The 21,746-nt window shown below is 40.4% G+C and overlaps 1 protein-coding gene across 6 annotated transcripts in view; it reads left to right on the top strand.

Moving 5' to 3' along the window:
* Positions 1–21,746, top strand: part of rapgef2b (Rap guanine nucleotide exchange factor 2b) — a 109,579-nt gene that overhangs the window by 43,257 nt on the left and 44,576 nt on the right. For 5 of the 6 annotated variants that reach the window (XM_062425088.1, XM_062425086.1, XM_062425089.1 and 2 more), the window contains exons 5-6: positions 9,474–9,549; positions 13,825–13,992. In XM_062425088.1, coding sequence (XP_062281072.1) covers positions 9,474–9,549; positions 13,825–13,992 — 244 coding nt within the window. Of the gene's footprint in view, positions 1–4,372; positions 4,546–9,473; positions 9,550–13,824; positions 13,993–21,746 lie in introns of those variants that run through there. The other variant, XM_062425090.1, reaches the window with a different exon arrangement.

Here is a 21,746-nt window from a genome sequence, read left to right as displayed (position 1 = left end):
ATGGACCTGTAGAGTACAGTCAGCCAGCCAAAACACATTATAGAAGAGCTAGGTTAATGATATATATATATATATATATATATATATATATATATATATATATATATATATATATATATATATATATATATATATAACATCAACTATTTAAATACATCAGTACATGTTTCTCTCTCGTGTTACGCCTCTAAAAAGGTAGTCCTGATTATTCCCAGTATGACCAGTTACAGATTGTGGTCTGTGGGCTGATTGATTGGCTCATCTTAGGCCTTAAGGGGAAATTGCTCTGCTTTGAATATGACAATGTATTTAAGTTTTGCATCACCCAGCAGACTTTCGCCAGCAAATCAGCGGGGGAGCTCTAGGTGGGTGCAGGCAACATAGAGGGAAGTTAAACATTGTTCATTTGCATATACTGCCCACATTGTAATGATGCAATACTGATTGAATATTGGCCAAGTTGTACTTGTCATAATTTATTTATTGAAAATTGTAATTGAATTTGGATACATATGGTTTATTTATTGTTGAAATCACCACAGGGTTTTGACTAAGGCTGCTATTTGAAAAAAAAAATGTGGGGAATGAAGCAAGACCGATTCCCAGAGTGACAAGGAGGCCTTTTCTTTTTAAATGACACATTCAGAGCGACACATTTTGATTCAAGGTTTCAAGGACTTCTGGGTCATGAAAGTCCCTCAGAACTTTATCAACTCAAGAGTGAGAAAAGAGAATAATAAAATTGTTTTTCATGTCAGAAATGATATGACTGTATTCAAAGTAACACTACCAGATAACTTCCTAGTTACAGTAAGTAAATGTGAAATCAACAGTGTGTTACTTGACAGATGACGGCGTCAGTTTAACTGGAAGCCGCCTGACGTCAAAATAAATAACTGTCAGGCTTTTTGCTTCAATGATTTCACAAGTGCTGTCATGAAAAGTGACGTTGATTTTGTTTGAATCTTTCCTTATTCAGACTTTAAGATTCAGTGGTTGGTGTTGAGGTCTGAGCCACTGTTGTATCTTTTCAAAATTATTATAGATGTCGATTTCATTTTACAATATTTGTTGGACATTTGTTTCCTTCCTTCTTTCATTAAGCTACATTTTTTAAATTGGCATTGTGATAAAGACAAACCAAACACATCCACACTGCATCACCTAGTCTATAAAGAGGAGAAATAGTGAGTGCAAAATGGCTCTGAGGGGAAATTGGTTGTGACATGAGGAACTGAATAGAGTCCAGCGGGACTTCCTGAAGCTTTTAAAGATGTGGTGGAATTGGGTTTCAGACAGGCCCTACCCAGAAATGGCTGTTCATATCTACACTGGCAGCAAGGTTGAAAACCTGATATGCCTCTATCATTCTCTCAGTGCTTCACTCTCTCTCTGTCTGTCTCTCTCTCTCCCCTTCCCTCACCTCGTCTCTGGTAGCTGTAGTGAGATGTGATCCAAGGGAAGATGAATGACTCAGTCATTAAGTGAAGAAGCTGGAGCCATGTGCCTTGTTTAACCCAGAGGCCAGTGTGAAATCAGATACAACCCAGTTACATTCATCTTAATAAGTGGGTGACATAGATGTAAAACCTGTATGCTTAAAACATTTAATTAAAGGAAATGCATCCATTCTTAGTTTGTCTAATTTTTAAGATCCTCTTAACATTTGACACAGGCTTGGCAGTGGGAGAGTTGAATTTTCCTTCAGAATGTTGTTTTTGAAACAAATCATTTCTAAATAAAGTGTCAATGATGCCACTCACAACTTTCTGCCAATGTGAAACTTAAAAAAGGAACAATTGGACATAATTTTAATCATTTTCTAATTACCGAGGCCCTTCAAATTTGGCGAGGTATGAAAATAACAGCTGTCTTAAAATGTACATGTAAGCATTTTGGAAGGATCTCTATTTTAAAATATTGTGTAATGAAAATGTTTCAGTTACAGTTTCAATATATACCATCATATGAAACTCTTAACTTGCAAAACATGTACACTTTATTAACCTCGTGCTGGTTTCACTTCCCATGCTTGATGGCTTTGCACACATTTATTATCTTGATCAGTTGACTGCTGTCAGGACTTTACCTCCGGTCATTCAGAGAACAGCTTCCTGACCATCAGCCCTCATATTGGGTAACCAAAACCACAACTCCTAACTGAATCAGCTCATATCAGCAGCCAGGGGTTTAAGTAAGCAGAGAAATGTCGGCCTCATCGCTTTTGTACGTGTGAACGGCAGGGGAAAAAAAAGGTCAGTAGAGGTCAAATCATGTCTTATTAGCCTGCAGCAGCCTAGACAGACTCATCTGTGACTGTTGATGACAAACTGTAGACGATAGCTTATTCTCTAATTGCGCAAATATAAATCTTACTCATCTTTTCTAGGTGTTGCTCATATATTTTCTGCTGAAGTGGACACTAACATGCTCAAAAAGCTTGAGCTGATTTTCAGTCCCGTTGTGACTAAAAAACAACACTTTAACTTCACATTTTAAGAATATTGCTCCTTGGATTCAATTTGATGTGATTATTCATGCGGTGTAAGTTTTATGAACCCTTTTTAGATGTTGAAACATGTTTACAATCAAGTGTCACATTTCAAAACTGGTGCAAGCTATGAGAATTGTTTTCCTTTTTATTAGAGGAACATATTTCAGAATAACTTCTGGTTTTGGCCAACAGCAGTTCACAGAAGTGTCAGAACCAAAGTAATAAATCCATTCGCTGATTTGTAGACTACCTCTGAAACACTGATATTTACAGGCTTCAGTGTACAACCTGTTAAATTGTTTCCTGATAATAACTGCCTCGTGGTTTTGAAATTTCAAGACTATCTGACTTCTGAAAATCAGCTCAGTAACGAGGCTGGGTTCAGATAAAACACAGAATGTACCATGTTTTAAATGTCTAATACTTTTCTTACTTATTCTTTAATATCATCTGATTGTGATAACTAGAAAATTAAAGTTGACAAACTCTGAAACTGACCAATCAATCATCTGTGCTGTAGTTTGGCTTGCAACATGTTTCCCTTCAATCATTCTTTCCCAAAAAAAACCCTCGTCATCAACCTTCCACTGTCCTGCAAAGTCAAACTTTGGCCCAGTTCGGCTCGAACATTCACAGCGAGACAAAACAGTTTTAGAAAGTTGGAGGGAAACGTTGCATCGGTGTTGAACATGTCTCAGCTCGAATGACGCTGGCTGGTGGTGTTGCCTGTGACTCAGCTTGTCAAGTTGCCAGTGGCTGGTTTTAGAACATAATGCACGCTTACCTGTTTCAACAGCCAATCAACACGTAGCAAAGCCTGTTGGTCACGTCAGCTAACTATCAGCTGATCGTAACGGCAGCATTTCGGACGGAGGAAAAGCTTATTTAATAGGGAAAGATACAATATGCATAGACAGGCTACAACTGTCTGATGCAAGTATCATGTCATCAATACTAGAAATGAAATTGTAGTAAGTAACTTCCTCATATGTTAATAAGACACTACAAATTATATCCAGCTACAACAAAAGCTGTCAGCTAGAACGCTAGCACAGAGTCAATACACCATCAATACACCGTCTCATGAGTTTTGCAGACCAGCAAATTGCAAAAAAGCAGTTCCAAGTTACATCTTGTCTCATCGTGAATCTGAACTGGGCTTAATATATTAAAGCAGAAGCAGTGAGTCATCTGTGTATGGTTGCGCTGAGCTGTTTTCAATGTGAACGGACCAGTTTTGAATGTTTACAATCAGACGTCACAGATTCTTATGTAAATTAGTATCCAGTCTCGTTTCCAATCATCGATCAGCACTGTTTTCTCCTACCACCTCCAAAACACATTCAGTATTAATCCAGCTGATCTTGAGCATTTTCCTGTAGCACCATGTCCTAAATACATTTATCCTTCTTATTACTTCCTCTGTCAATATTTATATTTTTGATTTATTTCTAAGAACAGAAAAGAAACAGGTTTTAAAGTGATCTTTTGACATGTATGAAATTTATCTTTTTTCTCTGAGTTAATAGTAAAAGATGAAATTATTTAATTACATTTACTGTGAGTTGATTTTACAGTGTTGTCACAGAGTTCATGAGTAATATGTACCAAAAGAGGGAATATAAAAACTGGTCCACACCAGCCGCACGCATGCAAATACAAACACGCCCTCCGCCCTCTCGCTCACTTATAACTCTGTAGCAGGAAGTGAATCGTACGCTGGTATGCTGGCTGTAGTCAACGCACCACATTACACAGAGAGAGAGAAAGAGAGAGAGAGAGATAGAGAGAGAGAAAGGGGGCAGAGCCATTGGACAGAGGCTGATCCAAACACACTTTCAGAGCCACACACTCCCTATTCTCACACACAAATCTCAGACAGCAGCACCGGAGTGCACGCAGGACGATAATGCCGCAGTCACACCAAAGTATCGGGACTCGCTTGTTGGACTTACTGTGGACTAACGTTGGACAGATATTTTAGAAGAGGGGGGATCCTCTTATCTCATCAGGTGGCAGTGTCACTCTGGGAGGAGTTTGGAGTGCCGGGGGTAAGTTTCCAGACAACCATGAGCGCTTGACTCCTGTGTATGACTCACTAAAGCACTGCCTAAAAAACTTTAGTGTTTTGGTTGTAATTTAAAAATCTGACTCGTCTCCAAGCCGGGAGCTGGTTGCAGTAAAACCTTCAAGTCTGGAATGTGAAACTTGACTTTGATGTTATTTTGGATTTGTCAGTGTGCACAGTGTGCTGCCAGTAAAAGGGGTGTGTGTTCTCCATATTTGGGAGGGTAAGACACGAGTTTGGCAGCTTTGAAACCAAAACAAAGATGCAGTCCCTGCTGTGGGGGGAATGTGTTAGAAACGGATGATAGCTAGCAGCAAAGATTGATTGACACGTCTTGGAAAAGTTTTAAACAGCTAGCCCAGTCTTTTTTTTTTTTATCCCCACTAAGCTCTCTACTTCACTGCCCTTTTCTCTTTGCCATTACAATGTCAGTGAAGTTGTATTTTGGGAAGCAAAAGTCACGAGTCAATCGCACATTCTCGGCTGCAGTGTCAGCTTCTATTTCAGAAGTGGCGGGGCAAAGGTTCGGCTTATGTGTGCGGTTCAGCCACGCTGTTACTCCGAGGAATTCTGTTTATGTTTGCAAGGTGAGAGGTGGTTAGATGGTCAGCTGCAGCTCTGAGAGGATGTTGGTAAACCCCTTCAATCCTGGATGCTGTTTTCATTGACTTAACAGTCATGGCCAATCACTCCTGAGACTCTCCTCCCTCCTCCTACTCTGACCTCTCATTCTCTCTGCCGGGTCTAAAGTCTTGCATAACCAGGGAGTTTAATCTTTCTTAGGGGTCTGTTGGGTTAAAAAAGCCAGTGTGCCCTCTCACCACTCGCTCAGTCAAACGGCTTAACAGAGAGAGGAGACACCCCCCTCCAACACCCACCCATGTCCTCCTCCACCTTCTCAGACCAGGGTGCAGATTAGGGAGTGCACCGGTTCAGTCAGACGGCAGAATGGATCTGAGGCTTTGGTGGTGGGCTGCCGGGCTCACAAAGTGAAAGGCCGGTGATGCATGTGGAATGACATTCCAGACACCCAAGCTTGTTGTGTAACGGGGGGAAATGCGAGGCTGCCGAGGCAGGAAAGATGTCAGTCAGTCAAGTGAGAGAGAAAGTCAGGGTTTAATTTTAAAAAAGAGATACTGGCTGCCTGTCTGAAACAACAACTGAAACAAATGTGGGAACTTTTTTTCCCGGAAAGTGGTTGGTAACACACAAAATGTTGATTTAACACTAAGTCAAGCTCGATTATGGTGCCACCAAAGAGCTCCACATAATTCTCCACCACCATTTACTATGAATTTTTCATTAAAAACTGCATCACTTTTTTAGTTTTCTTTCCTCTCTTGGTTTAAAGCTTTAAATAGTGTTTCCATCGCCTCCTCAAGGAAGTGTTATACTAAGTCAGGTGTAAAGGGGATCGTCAGAATCAACCTTTAAGACTCAGTCATTTGGTGTCGATGGTTGAAATTTACATGTTTACGACTTTGAAGTGCTCAAGTCATCTGACAGCTTTTGTAAGATTGCACAGTCGGCAGTAATGAGGATATTCATTAAATTCGGGTTTCACTTCTGTAATCGACAGACAGCTGATGTGTGACATCCTGTTTGCTTTGTTTTTAGCCACTTCTGTATTGTTAAGTGCCAAGTTGAATAGATGAAACCTTCAGAAAAAAATTGCCAGTCATAATTGTGGGTTGGATGTTGATACTACTTACAAGTCTTAAACTGGTTATTTACAATATATAACATTATCATAGCAGTATGCTGTCAAAGATAAAATGCAACAGTTACACAAAAATGTCTTGAAATGTTTCCAGTTTAAAAGTTCCCATCTGTTTGGGGCTTTTTTGTGTGTTTTAGGGACTATTTCAGACGATATGCTTCTCCTCTTTATGCATTGTTCTCAGTATTTCAACGTGTTCTCACTGCTTATTAAAATTCCCCGCCAAGAGACGATAAAGTCAAGTGAAATAGTGTGACAAAGAAGAGTGACATAGAAGATACATGAGATAACTTGAAGCAGCTATGATGATGTATGTGATGATATGATTTGAGTGCAGGAGTACAGATTAGATTATGTAGGTGTGTGTGTGTGTTTGTTTGCATGTTTGGATGTATTCATATAGTGCTCTACACTATATAGTGCTCTACACTATATGAATGCAGTCCATTTACCAGTTACATCAAATTGTAAAGCTACATTATTCCATTGCTGAATTATTCATAGTGAGTATATTGTGCACACACTACGGCATCATTAGTAGGGCTACTAAAAACAAATATTTGCATGGGTCACCTCAACCTAACCAAGCATCCATTGGGAGAATCTGATGTTTGTTTTAATTACACTTTTTGCCTGATATACATTTACCCACACATCAGGTCTGGTACTTATTTATTTGTTCAGGACTAGTCATTAAGTAGTGGAGGCTTTTAATCTCCAAACAAGACACTTTTGTGTTAGAAACCCCCCACCCTCTCACTCTCCACTTCCATTATCCCTTCTTTAATATCTCACATTGCTAGTGGCATTTGCCTCCTGTGAAATGGAGGCCTGGATTACTAATGTCAGGAATGTAATGGTGGAACATGATTGAACATGTCACTTTGGTGTTTGCGTTCAGTGGCCTAACGTGTTTTGTAATGGGTACTGGGTGGAATCACTACTCGCTTTTCCACAGTGTGGCGAGCCAAGAGAGGCTCAACAGGATCAGGGTTGGTACCGACTCCAAATGTCTGTAAAACCAGATCAAAAGCACTCGTTCGTTTCTCTGAAGCTGCTGCCCAGCTGACAAATCATCTCTGCTGGAAATAAGTTGCAAAAGAACTAGCACTTGTCTTCTTGTGAGAACGTGAGCGAAAATACTGAGTAAGCTCTCCATACTGTGGCTGTGTTTGGCCCTGTGGTGGAATTCAGGCTTGTGTACATCGGGGATACAAGCAGAGCTAAAACGCATTAAACCGAAGCTCAAGCAAAGCAAAGAGCAACCATCAGCATTAACCCCCTCGCTGCCTTTATTCACGCAGCTCGATGTTGTCCGGCCAGTCAGTCATGTTGTCTTTGATTCCAGTTTATGCCTCTCAGCAGTTAACCAGGAATCGGGTGGAGTTATTAGAAAAACAAAAGCTATCAGAAAGTTGACGAATTAGCCATGTAAAATTGCAGCACTGGCATAGAAACAACAGAACAGCTGACAAAAGAGCAAAAAACACAAAACCTAACAAAGGCTTGTCTGTGAGAGGAGGCAGAAAGAGAAAAGCAAAGCCAGCTAAACTGACTTTTAGAAAACCAAACGCACCACAAAAATCATTATTTGCTATTTGCCAGAGTGGCAGGTAGAAAATCTCACAAGCTTCAGCCAAAATTGATCAGCTCTTTGCAGTTAGCTGGTATTTATTTTCCACCCTGACCAAGTTGTGCACAACAACATGTAGCTACAGGCCCAGGGCTGTGAAGCATTTAGACCACGCTGTGCCAGGCGTCAGCACCTGCCGGCGTGATTGATGAAAGCTGCCACCTCCACAGCCTCAGTGTAGGTAGCCACACCGTTACTCACCGCTCACTTCATCTGAGAGCGCTAAGGAGAACTTTCTTCATCCAGAGTTACTCAGTCATACAAGTGTGGTCCGAGAAGAATTGGCTTAATGCCTGTTTGATACAAAGATGTGTTGCATTACCCTTATTATCCTTTAATCTACATGATTTTCTTGAATTGATTAATTGTTTTAGTATAGGAAATGGCAAAAAGTAGTGAAATACATCAATCATAACCTCCCAGAGCTCAAATGATGTTCTTAATTTGATTGTTTTGTCCGACCAATAGTCCAAAATCCCAAAAAATGTAATTAACCCACACATATTACAAAGACAAGCTGCTAATGCTTGTATTTTAAAAACTCAAATCAGCAGATGTTTGATATTTTTGCTTCAAAAGACAACTCAAATATCGATTGTTGCTGCACTAAAATAAATCAGATCAGATTTAAAATATTTTTAAAAGTATAAATATATGAAATAATATAGAAAAATAATACAAAAAAAATTGGAACATTTCAAGAAATAACATAAAAAGATGATTTTCTGTCAATCCACTACTCTGTTAACCAAGTGGTTCTAAAAATTATGAACACATATGAATGTTATGAACTTACATGCCATCTTAACTTTAATGAAAATTTAAAGAGATGCATCTCATTTCCTGTTATAAAATCCCAGCTCGTCACATTGAATAATGCAGAACAACAAGGCACACAAACTCCACAGCACTGCGCGCTTTTTGAGTCACTTGAGTTTATCTTACAAAACTATCAGCAAACCAACAAGATGTGGGTCACATTCTGAATCGCAAGATGTTAAAAATAACAAACAAAGAGGGTCTTGTGTCACTGCATTGAGGTCGGACGCTGGACAAAGACGGCATTCTTCACTTAACCCGCAAGTTGGATCTCCTCATGCTAAGAATTTCCATGGCTGCTGCCGCTCTCTGAGACATTTTGGTCTCCGTTGCTTTTAATATTCCCTCGTTCCCTCCTCATTCCTCATTAGGGATAACGAGGCATACTGTACAAATTGTGACGTCATGAAAGTGAACTTTTTCCAGAAGCGGGTGTTTCCCTTCAGGTGGGAGTGGTCACAGCTGAAAGGAAGAACTGTCCATTCAAGGCAGCTCTGTTTCACATTTTATACAGAAATTCCATACTGAATATTTAAAATGTTGGGCAGAGAGGCGCCTATAGACTCTGAGTCTTCATGTGCCTCTTGGCTGTCAGAGAGCTGAAACTCAAAAGAAATATATCACAGTCGTAGACTTACAGATTGTATGGAGACTGATTGGGGCAAACAACATGAACTAAGCTGTCTCAAGTAAACGCTGATTTCTTGATTTTTCATCATTTTATTTTTATTCTTTTTAGTTTTGGGAAGCGGTCGGCAGGCAGCCTGCGACGTGGATGTGAGTGCATCGTCCTGGAACCATCAGAGATGATTGTGGTGAGTCCCATTTTTCACACTTTTAGCACACAGGTGTCAAGGCATTATTACCTCACACACGCACACACACGCACACACACGCACACACACACACACACACACACACACACACACACACACACACACACACACACACACACACACAAACACAAACTCAAACAGCATCAAACATACAAAGAATACAATCTTAATTTTTAATATGAAAAACGTTTCCCTTTTGTACCCAAATGGAAAAACCGAGTATAACAACAGGATACAGAAGCAGAGCACATACTCAAGTTTTCTAAGTAATATGTTTCATTCAACTGTCACTGCAGATCATTAATAAATCAATCCCTGATTTAGGCTTCAAGAGAAACCATCAGTACTTCGGATCCCAAAGACTAAATCTAAAATGTATTTAGACTTAATCAGTTGTTGCTGTAAGCATACTGGAAAATTATCACCAATATTGATTTTGTAATTACATCATGTATAATTAGGGAGCTACACCCATGTGAATCACCAAATGCACATTACCTACATCAGAGTATGGATATAATTTGAAATGAACACTCCAGAGAGTTTGCTTGTGATGGGTTTTTTTTTTATTAATATGTGTAAGTGCCTTCTATCGGCATTTCATCACAGCTGTATTAACTGTGCGTTTGCTGGAATCCTTCCAGTGTGTGTGTGTGTGTGTGTATGTAGTTTTTAGCATCCAAGGCTGGTAGAAACTCTGACCCAGTTTTATGGCAAATCAAATGTTGGCTTGCAGAAAAAGTAGTTAAAAAGAAATCATTCCTTTCTCAATGGGACACAGAAGCAGAGGTAGCAACACCATACTAGCATCTGTTGAACTGAAGCCCTCTATAGCCTGATGTTATTCGGGTGACAATATTCCTCTGTGAAACAAAATCGACCTTGTACAAAATCAAACAGCTGTTGGCAGTATCGCTGCGAGTAAATTGGTGTACGGTATACTCACTGCAACTTCAGGTTGGCTCATTTGATAACACTTCATCAAATAGGAGGAAAATGACAGGTTAATGTGACAGGAGGGCCAGAAAGTTGAATCTAAATCACTGGATTGCACTTTAAATTGAAGATCTTTTTTTCATTTGAAACAATGAATAATGCCACTTGTCCTCAATTTAAGGTGAGGATCACCCACCATTAGGGAGGGCATAGTGTCATATAAATAAACCCTGGAGATAAAATCTGTTATCATAACTGCTCCCTGATGAACTGGGCGGACATCACTCTATACCTCAGACCAGTGACTTTGATTAGACTTGAGTACCCAAATTATTGATATGAACCCTTGAAGACATACAAGACAGGGGAAGAAACATGGCATTTTTTTTTACTTCATTAAACTCTAAAAAACACTGGATCCTACATTTCCCATAATGCAACTTAACAGCATATTTTATTTGACGCCCTTCCTGCCTGGTAGATGCCCACATCTTCAAAACTCCACATGTCCAGTTGTAACACACACATTTTGACCATCAGGTTTATATTCTCAGTAGTACTCCTCATGATGAGTGAGATGAAAACCCTTTTAACAATGAACACATATTTCATGTGTAAAAATGGTGGAGTGCCCCTTTAAGTAAACAGCACCTATTACTGAGGAAAGAGGAACATGGTTATGCAAAAGTAGGAACTGAGAAAACACAGACCACAGGACACAGATGAATAACAATTCATATTTTGTTGTTGACCAGTTGCATCAAATGAGGTCAAATATGTCTTTGACCAATATCACAAATTTACCTGAGGGGGTTTTACAGTCTGTATAGTAATACTATATCCTTTGTCTTTAGACCATTTGATTCAAACGAATAAGTAAAAACTCCCTAAAAGCCCTTTAACGGGGAAAAATGAAAGAAACCTCAGAAAGAGCAACAGAGGAGAGAGTACTCTACCAGGACGGACAGGTGTGAAATATATGTGCATACACAATAGAACTGAAATTACAGAATACAGCATTGAACAGGATAACAAAATTATATATGAAGACTGGGATGAATAGGATGAAGAGCAGTTTCCAGGTGCCACCAGAACAGAATAGGACCGGAGTCACGCGACCTCCGTCACCATGGAGACCTGGCAGAAGGACAGACTGCACATGCACACGCACACGCACACGCACACAGGGGAGACTCACATCACAGCATTCACATACACAGTGTTGTGTTTTGAGGGGAAGAGAGAACAAAGCTGTGCAAATATTTTGACTACCACAACTCCAGCCAACAAAACTGCACACTATGTTGTAAATGAAGCCAATGTGTCCATTTAGGTAGCGCTAAGATGCCAATTTTGAATAGGTTTTAAAAATCATGCACGCCTGTCTGTGCATCTACACACAAACACACTCTCCACCTTTTATGGCATGTACAAATCCATCCTTTGAAGGGGTGTGTGTCTCTCCCCCATAAGACTGTAGTCTGTGTAGGTGCGTGGGCTACGACACGAGTCAGGGATGATACATTTTAATACACAGCAGCATCCATTTTCTCATTTTATAATGTCATAAGTAGTTTGTACAAATGATTTTGCCGGACTCAAGCGGAACCTTAAGCTGTTTAAACTTGAGCGTGCACAACTCACATCCACGGTTGACCCAGATTGCACAGTGACAAGCAGCACTAATATTTTACTCTGTTTAAAAGGTTAACACGAGGACAACTGTGCAGATTTATTATCAAATGAGAGTCAGCCATTATTATTTTGAAAGTAACGTGTTGTAAAGTTGGGTCACTGAGTCTACTGCAGCAGCTAAAATAAAGTAGAATTAGCAGCAAAGCTTCAGTAAACCAATTCGTAACTTTAGATCCAGGCTATCAATGGTTTATTGTACATTTTAGATGGATCCAGCAGTCTGCGTATCGATTTAGTCGCATCTTTAACTTTACAACAAGCTTCCGATCCGTGTGTGTGAATCGTTGCACCCCTAATTATTTGCCATCTTGTAAAGGAAGACATCAAACGTAACCACCCTCTTGTCAGTATCAAATAGCAACTAGCTGGCACTGATGCAGTCACAGAATATCTCAGTAATCTCCCTTTCACATGCTGTAATTGCTGTGTCTCCTTGAATGTGAATGTGTGTTAACTGAGCTTCTATCAGATGCATACCCCCCCCCCCCCCCCCCCTTTACTATTATAGGTGCCAACCTGCCCTATAATTACTGAGGAGGATTCTGTGCTGCTGGAGTATAGATGCATGATAAAACTGTCTTAGTTTAAGTTTGGTGAATAAACAGAAACGTGCAGACCTGCAGTTTAATGCACAAGCACAGAAACTTAACACGTCCAAAGAAAAAAAAAGAGAAAAGGGAAGAAAAAAAAAAACAGGAAAAATAAGCCTCTCATGTGTCTGTACTGTACAAACACATGCATGCACACGTTGTTCAGAGATTTGCAATTAGACACACAATCACACTTACGCTCTCACTCTCTCGCACAGCTCCCCTACCGTTGTCATGGCAGCAGCTGGTACGGCAGAGTGAGAGATTTTAGTGGTGTAATCCCAAAGGCTGAGCGCTGTGAAATGTGAAGCCGCAGTGAAAGTAGTAAGCGAGATGGGGAGAAGAAAAAAATGAAAAGAAAAGAAAGAAAAAAAAACCTTAAATATGTCATTCCATCATGACCCAAAGCCACCAGGCAACAGAGCTGTACGGTTTAAGTAGTATTTAGCCAGAAATACCTCAGAAAACTGTATAATATGACTTCACTGAGTGCTCTGCTGAAGTGGCATTACAGTATGTGCCAGTTTCCACGTGGATTTTTTTTTTCCTCCTTCCTCCCAGTCCATTAAAATGGAAACATGGATTTTATCTTGTTTGAACTTGTAATTTCATTGCAGTTAATATGTTTAACAGAGACAGAACGTTGAGGTTGTCTTCTTCTGGCTCCATCTCTGTTTATCTCAGTTTGTCAGTCAAATCTATTCCCCATCGTTCTTCTTCATCTCCCTCCTTCCTCACTCATCCCCTCTGTTTCTTCATCCCCGTGTCTCTCTTTTTTGTGTGTTGTGAGCACCCTTTGACGTAGGTGTGCAGCCCACACACACTTCTATTTTTACGCAACGAGAGGGGCGGTAGGCAGGGAGGAGGCGGAGGAATAGGGAGATTGAGTATAGAAAGGTGGGGTTGATGAAGCTGAGTGTGTGAGTGTTTTTTTGGGGGAGGAGCGGGGGTGAGTGGGGAAAGGCACGAATGAAGACTAAGACAGTCACTCCCCCCCTCTTCTCTTGTGTCCCTCCCTCCCTGTCGTTTCCAGGTGGACTATATGGATGAAAATGAGGAGTACTTCCAGCGGCAAGCCTCGCACAGACAGTCCCGTCGGCGCTTTCGGAAGATCAACCAGAAAGGGGAGAGGCAGACAATCATCGACACCGTGGATCCGTATCCCACCGGAAAGCCACCCATAGCCCGGGGGTACCACACGGTGAGTTGCGTCCTGCGCTACAGTTTTTCTTGTTTACCCCTCGCTGCGGTGGATCGCTGTGTGCTCCAGAGGCGGCTCAGTGTTGCTCTGTTGCCGTGTTGTGTTCTGTTTGTGTGTCAAGCTCCTTCTTCAGAACCTGTTGTGCAGTCTCGCTTCCGGCAGTAGCCGAAAATGTGTGCTCCCTGTTACATCCACTCTGTGTTCTCTCTGTGTTTGGTGCCCTGTTCTGACCCTCGGTTGTAGTTTTTCTTGTGTTGTTATGTTTCGTGTCCTGGGGAAGGGCACCCTTTTCCCAACAGGGTGTGCTTCGAGCCCATTTCCCTAATCTTTCCAGCCCTGAGCTCTTCTAGCTGTGGTGTTTTAATTGCTGTTTTACTCTCCCTTGCTAGATTACTGTTGCTACGCGTTGGTGTATTGTTTATAGCTTCCTGGCTTTGGTGTGTTGCCCTACTGATGCTCTACCCACTCTATAATACATGTTTTGTAGTTTGTTGAGCATCCCATATAGTTTGTCTGTGCTGAACCTGCCTCCTTGAAAGCTTGCTTGTCTGTGCTGCTTGTGGTTGTCAAAGTCCATCAGTGTTTGATTTTATTCATGTTTCATGCACTTTAGTGTCTGTACAGCACATGCACATGAAAACACATGAATGCAACACTTAAGCAACTGTCTGAAACCAAAGAAGCTGTTCTTAAAAAAACATACTTTATTTTCAGTCAATTGTGTAGTGAAAGAATAATGAATAAACAGTACAACACTACTTATAGACAAACAATCAATACAATAGCAAAGTCACATATGCTTAAAACTGCATGTTGTTGTTTGATGGTCATATAACCAAGAAGAGACTTGACTTTAAAGACCTGCATAGCACCAACATGGCGGTTTATAGAGCACTGTGATCTGCTGGTCAACCTTTGCACTGTAGTTAGAAAGTTAGAAAATGCTGAATTAACACAAGTATTCATGAATATGCATAAATAAAGTGTCTCAAGGAATGAACTACCAGTGCAGCTTCAGTTGTTTCAGAGGTTTCCTTGGCAATGGGGATGGGGAGGGGTGGGACACACACTATCTTATATAAGTTTTGTCTTTGCAGCGTAATAGAGATATAACTTACTTAAAGGCACTCTGTGGAATGAGCTGCATTTAGAAAGTTGACAATATCTCACTAGACAGACAAATATTTTACATTTCATTCATTTCTGGCACCTGACTGGCAACACACATTTACAACTGACTTCAACAGAAGGCTTTTGTTGTTGTGACATTTTTTCAAAGTACTCTCTTAAAAACTTAATCGAATGAGAGGTCGGACCAATCAGCCGAGCTCTGGAGAGAAGTTTAGATGATACTGACAACAAGCAGCGCACTGTATAATGGAAACAAACATGTGGTTTGTGGCTCTGACTCTCAGACTTTTTGTGGAAGACTATCGACTTAAACCATGTGAAGGGATTCGACTCCAGCAGAGGAAGAGTTAGTTGCCCGTTGAGTAGCACCAGGCGTTCTCCCATCTGTGCTTTCTTTCCCTGGGAATAGGAAGCAAAGCAGTTTCACACTAATGATGCAAATACCCAGCATGCAGTTGCTGCACACAGTTTTTTCCTGTTCTGCACAATTTCACTGCATTCCCTTCATTCCTGACGATCCCCAGGGGGTTATGTCACTGTACCCGGGTTCCTCTTGGAACACAGTGAAAAAATCACACTTAAAAAGGGAAAATGCGGCAGACGTCATCTTCCTCCTGCCTCCACGTGGCCCCACCCTGTTTCCTAAATTTAGACTTGCTGTGTTTTCGATTCAAAAGACTGCACTGAACTTTCTCATGGCCTGACATCTCCCGTCACACACTCAACTCTCCTCGCTCTAGTGCCATTCCTGTGGGAAGGATGGAACAGGCGCCATGGCAACCAGCAGTCCCAAATGGGCTCTGCTCGAGTGCACTTAGAAGTACAGTAGGGAAGGGAGCTAACTTAACAAGAGTGCAGTACGCTGCTGCTGCTGCTGCTGGTGCTGCTGAGGCAGAGGCAGAGGGGTGGAGGGGAGCAGAGCGACAGAGGAGCTGAATCTGGGCGGATGCTAAGCTGACATAGCCAGCTAATCTCCAGCATTTAGAATGCCAGGCACCGCTCAGATTTTCTTCCCTCCTACCCCGAGGCATATTTAGGAGGTGAGAAATGCACCGAGGAGAAACTTGGGATTGAAGAAAGGAAATCTCTCCTGCTGGCAAGGTTTTTATTCAGCTTAGTCACTCCTATGAAGGCAACTGTGAGGCCAGGTATGAAAACATCAGAGGACTCACTGATTTTGAAAATTGCAAAGCTCTTCTTACTGTAAATGATGAATAGTATAGACAAATCTGTTTTATTTAGAGCAGCAGTAGTTATCCATTACTATTATATGATTGATTAATCCTGTAATCTAAAATGTGTAAAAACATGTCATAACCTAAGATGATGTTTTCAGATTACTTAGTTTGTCTGACCAACAGTTCAAAAGGTAAAGATATTCAATGGAGAAAAGTTGCATATTTTCACATTTTAGTTACTTATGCAATAAATCAGTAATCAGAATTATTGCTGATTTCTTTCTGTGTGACATCTAGTCGACTCATTGTATGTTGTTTTTATTAATTGTAGGCTATATCTCAAACAGGATTTTACCTTAATGGAAGTAACAGGAGTGGAAAAAAATAGAATACCTTTATCCTAAAGACTAAAGAGTTGTAGAGGAAGCATTCAAATCCTTTACCTAAGTAAAATGATATATAATCAGGGTGCAAATTGCCGGGGGTGATGGTGGGGATTCCCCTCACTCTCCCACCCCCGGTCTCTCTATATCAGAGCCTCTGCTGAGTTATTTTCATCCTTGGCGAGGACAAAAATGTATCTCCCTCATTGTGATTAATGCTGCTTCACCCATAGACCATATAAAATATTAAAATAAAAACAATCTAAGTAAAGCGATCTATAGTTCAAACAGCAATAAAATCAGAAATGGATTTGGACTATCAGCGCTCGTGTGACAGCAGAGATGACACGGAGTCTAGACTACATAATGATGCAGTAAATGGATCAGGTGTTGCCTCCATCCCTGCTCAGAGATTTGCAAAGATGTGAGTAAAAGAGGGGCCACTGTGTTCTTAGTCTGACAAGTGGGCATATGATGACAGCATGTTGTGCTATTGCATGTTGTTGATATTTTCTACTCCGATTTGAAATTTATTGCATATATAGCTGAATTAAACAGTGACTCACACGAATGACATCAAGTAAATTTGTGCCTCTGGCCAAATGGTGCTATCCACACTTCTGCCAGGAGCGGGATTTGGGAGATTTAATTCTGGCATGTTAAATTAGCATTTAGCCTTTTGTTTGTATATGATCCCATCTCCTATGTGTTATCATGAGGAAAGGATGAAGGAATTAAATAGTCCTGCACATGCAGAGGTTAAGTTTATAATTATTTTATAAATGTTACTCTAACAGCTGCTCGAAATAGTGTATGTGACACTCTCCCTCCCCCCCTCTGATTTTTCACACATGCTGCCTTTAAATAAGACAGTACAAAATATTGTATTACAAGTCAAAGTCTGACATTCAAAAGTGAAATAGTTAAGGATAAGGAATAGAATAGTTAAGAATTGTATTGTAACATCATTTTTTATTTTGAACTAAATGTCTAAACTCTATTTTGGTTTCTGAACAAGTGTTTTAAGATGTGAGGTAACGATACCAGTCAGTGCTGTATTAAATCATTATCCAGAAATAGGTAATGCATCACCAATAGCAGAGTGTCCCTCATTTAGCAGGACCGTACCATGACAGCGAGGTTACAAGTTTGATTCCTTCAGTGGGCAGAGTGTCTGTGAATAGCTGTGTGTGTGTGTGTGTGTGTGTGTGTGTGTGTGTGTGTTGCTGTTATCCCCGAGCAACACACATGCTCAGTCATTGTAAGCTACTCATGAGAGTGCCAGTTTAATACCTAAAATATAAATGTAATGCTAACCCAGTAGTGGAACTCCCACTGGGAGTGCTGAGACACACACTCACACAGACACACACACACACACACACAGACACACACACACAGGCACACGCGAAGATACCCCCAACCCCCACCCTCTACAACGATCTGAAGCTATTATCTGTGTGAAGTGAGGATTATTTGGCTCTCAGGGTTCAAACATATTGCAAATTATTGCATGAACAATTTAATATAGAGTCTCGCCTTAGAACAATATTCATGTGAATTAATGGCTTCATTTGAATCTGTGTGGATAAATACTAAATACTACGTTTGGCAATAATTTAGAGAACTCGTGTAAGGAGAAATAAAGTGACATATTTGTTGAACACAGATTATTCCATTAGCTGATGATGTTTTTTAATCAGTCAATCTTGATTATGTAGCACCATCCATAGAAGTAAATGTTTTCACAATTAGATGGAAATAATTATAAATCCCAAACAATGTAAGATCTGAGATTAAGTGCACTAAAATATTGAAACCTAACACTAAAATGTTTTAAGTCTTTTTGGATGTGTTATTAATCCTTTAGTGCTCATATATCATCTGTTTCAGAGCTGATTAGAGCCTGGAAACTGCTTCAAGTCTTTGGGATACATAAGCTCAGGTCATGGAGGACATGAGCGATCTGTCTGAAATGTATAATTAAGCATTTTCTGAACATGGTCTGCTGCACGTAAAAAACTGCATGGTGTATTCTTGAAAAATAGTCTGTTTAAAAAAAGTTAACAGCAGCACTCTGAGCAAGCTGTACCTGAGCCTTTTGTCTTTTTCTTTTGTAGTTAAGATAATAGTGAGCTTCAACAGTGCAGGAATTTGTCTTTCAGGAGTCTCCTCCAGAGAAAGAGAGAAATGGACTGACCTTTGTAATATTTCTCAGGTGAAAGATGGCATTTTTGGCTTCACTTCTAACACATTGTTCAGATTTATTGTCAGAGTCATATACCACACCTAGTTTTTCCCCTCGTCGAGTAACATTTATGGCTTTTAAATTCAGGTATGATGTAAGACATTCCACTTCTTTTTTTTAACCTCGATTTATGATTACCATGAGCTCAATTTTATTTCCATGTTAGAAGTTAAGCTTCTTGTCCAGCTAAAATTAGCTTGGCACAGGAAACATTATATCGCTTTTTGACATTTACTTTATCGTGTAAAGCGCCTGAAAAGAAACACAGATCTGGTTTAAGCCTAAATTTGTACTTTGCCATCATTAGAAGCACAGATCCAGATTAGATAGATATATAAAAAATGTCATTCTGTTTTTTTATAGATGTGTTCTGGATAAATCAGGGCAGTGAAAGAGGGCAGTGTTTAGGATGCAACCCGTGTCGTCTGTGCGCTCAGAGCAGCGGGTTAACACTTGGGTGCCTTGTTCAGAATGGAGACCAGTTATTTGTAGCATCTCTCTTTCTGCCTCCCTTCACTCCCTTTCTGTCTGTCTCACACATACAAACACACACACACACACACACACACACACACACACACACACACACACACACACACACACACACATACACAAACACTCACACACTCACACACAGAGAGAGACAGACAGACACACACTCAACCTCTCTCTACATTCTCCCTTGAAAAAGGCTTGTAATCTCCATTTCTCAGTCTCTCTCCATTTAGCACTTTATCTCACACATGGCATCTCTTACTCTAATATCCAAAGCCATTTGTGCTGGTGACCTGCCACACACACACACACACACAGATTTTCTCTCTGATCTCTCACTCAGCCACTCACTTTAAGGTCTTTGTGTAGATTCTGTCTGTCGCTCTTTTCGAAATGAAATGTTGTGGCTGCCATCAAACGCTAAACTCACGATTTTATCAATAACAAATTATAATTTCCACTATCTCTTTTACCCATTGTCTTCATTGCCTTCTCTCTTTTCTCTTAAACTCTCTTCTCCTGCGCTCCTCCTCACCTCCACCCACCCTGAACTCTCTAAGCAGATGAGTAATATTCCTCCTCTGGGTTTACTCAGTGGCCAGTAGAGCATCCAAATGCCCAAACAGCTGTTCTATAATTATACAAGCAGCATGAGGCAGACAATCAATACTCCTTTTACTCTTTCCTCCACCCGGGTGGCCTGGTGGTTAGCGAGGCCGCCCTGTAATCAGAAGGTTACAGGTTTAATCCCCACAACAGCCAACGTGTCCATCAGCAATCGTGGGCTCTGTCGGAATTGTCCTTGACAGTGACATTGCTCCCAACTACCAACTACGTTTAATTACTTTAAAATACACTGTAGATTATTGCACAGATTTCTTTATTTGATGATGGGTATTTTTGTTCGAGAGGTCCTGGTAGTAAGAGTCTGAGGGAACTAATGTGAAGATTGTCTATTTGCACAGGCTTCTGAAATGTGCCACAGGGCTGTGGGTGGCTGTGGGTGCAGGGAAGCTTTTCACCTTACATCAGATAAACTTCCATGCCTCTTTATTTTATTATATTAACATACCTCTTAATAGGGCTGAAAGTTTTGCTTTTGCTTAAAACACTGTAATTTTTAATCCACAAGAGCAGATATTTTATTGACAGATGACATTTTTTTTAAAGAGGAATAGTTTCACATTTTGGGAGATATGCATATTGGCTTTCTTACCAAGCATTAGCTGAGAGGATTATGACGATCTCATATTAGGCTGTTCAGTATGAAGCTACAGCCACCGGCCAGTTAGCTTAGCTTAGCACAAAGACTGAAAACAACCCAAAATCCACTCAGCAGCAAGTCTAAAGTTCACCATGACTTTATATTTTGTTTGTGTAATCTGTACAAAAACAACAGTGGAAAAAGCAACTATCTGTGTTCTAAATTGCTCTTTCAACACCGGTCAGACAGATTGCAATTATTTCCCCTAAATCAGAAACAGGGTGTGAATGGTATCGGAGTTTGTATGCGTAACAGAACAGTTTTAATGAGATAGAGGCTTTAAGCTTTCTCCACCATGCTCTCATGTGTGAGATGTAATTATACCAAGTTAATTTGGCAAAGATGTAGTGATTTTTACAGGAACGCTACACATCGCATGGTTTAATTGGCCACTTATTGTCTGATTGGAAGTTGAAAATGTCCTGCAGTGGCAATGAGGAGGTTCAAAAGTTGAAGTGATCTCTTCAGTAATCTGCAGGCACGCTACAATGGAAAGATGTTCGGTTCAAACAAGAATAGTAATGCACATGTCTGTGTGTTACCCACCTGTCCTCGGCTAAGAGCGCAGAGAAAGTTTTCACCTTGAAAATGAATAAATCTGCTGGGTCCTAGAACACTGAAAAAAGGTTCTGCCATCTTTGTTTTCAGTACAAGTATTCTTGTTTCAGGATGTTTCTTGAACATTGAAAAGAGTGACATTGTCTGCCTCACCATAGGAAGGATAGTCTCACTTGTTTTAAAAAGGCTACATGCTACAGGAGAAAAAAGAAGCATCAAAAACAGAGAAACTTATCAAAAATGTAATTCTCACAGGGTGAAAAGTTACACCTTTTTTAAATCAGATTTTAAGATGCAGTGAGACACAGCTACAGCCTACATTCAGTGTCTTCCTAACATTTTTTTTCTTAGTTTGGTGCAGAACGCTGCATTTTAACATGTCAGTGAAGCTTCACCCGCTGTTTCTCACATCCTCGACTGGCAAGTGGCATGTTTGATAACTTTCATTTCCTCTGCTTCTTTTCATGGCTCTCTCCTTAACCTGGCTCCCAGGAATG

This window comes from Scomber scombrus, chromosome 9, assembly GCF_963691925.1.
Source record: "Scomber scombrus chromosome 9, fScoSco1.1, whole genome shotgun sequence".
NCBI lineage: Eukaryota > Metazoa > Chordata > Actinopteri > Scombriformes > Scombridae > Scomber > Scomber scombrus.
The sequence above is the reverse complement of the archived record's forward strand: the minus strand, read 5'-3'. Positions and strand labels throughout refer to the sequence as shown.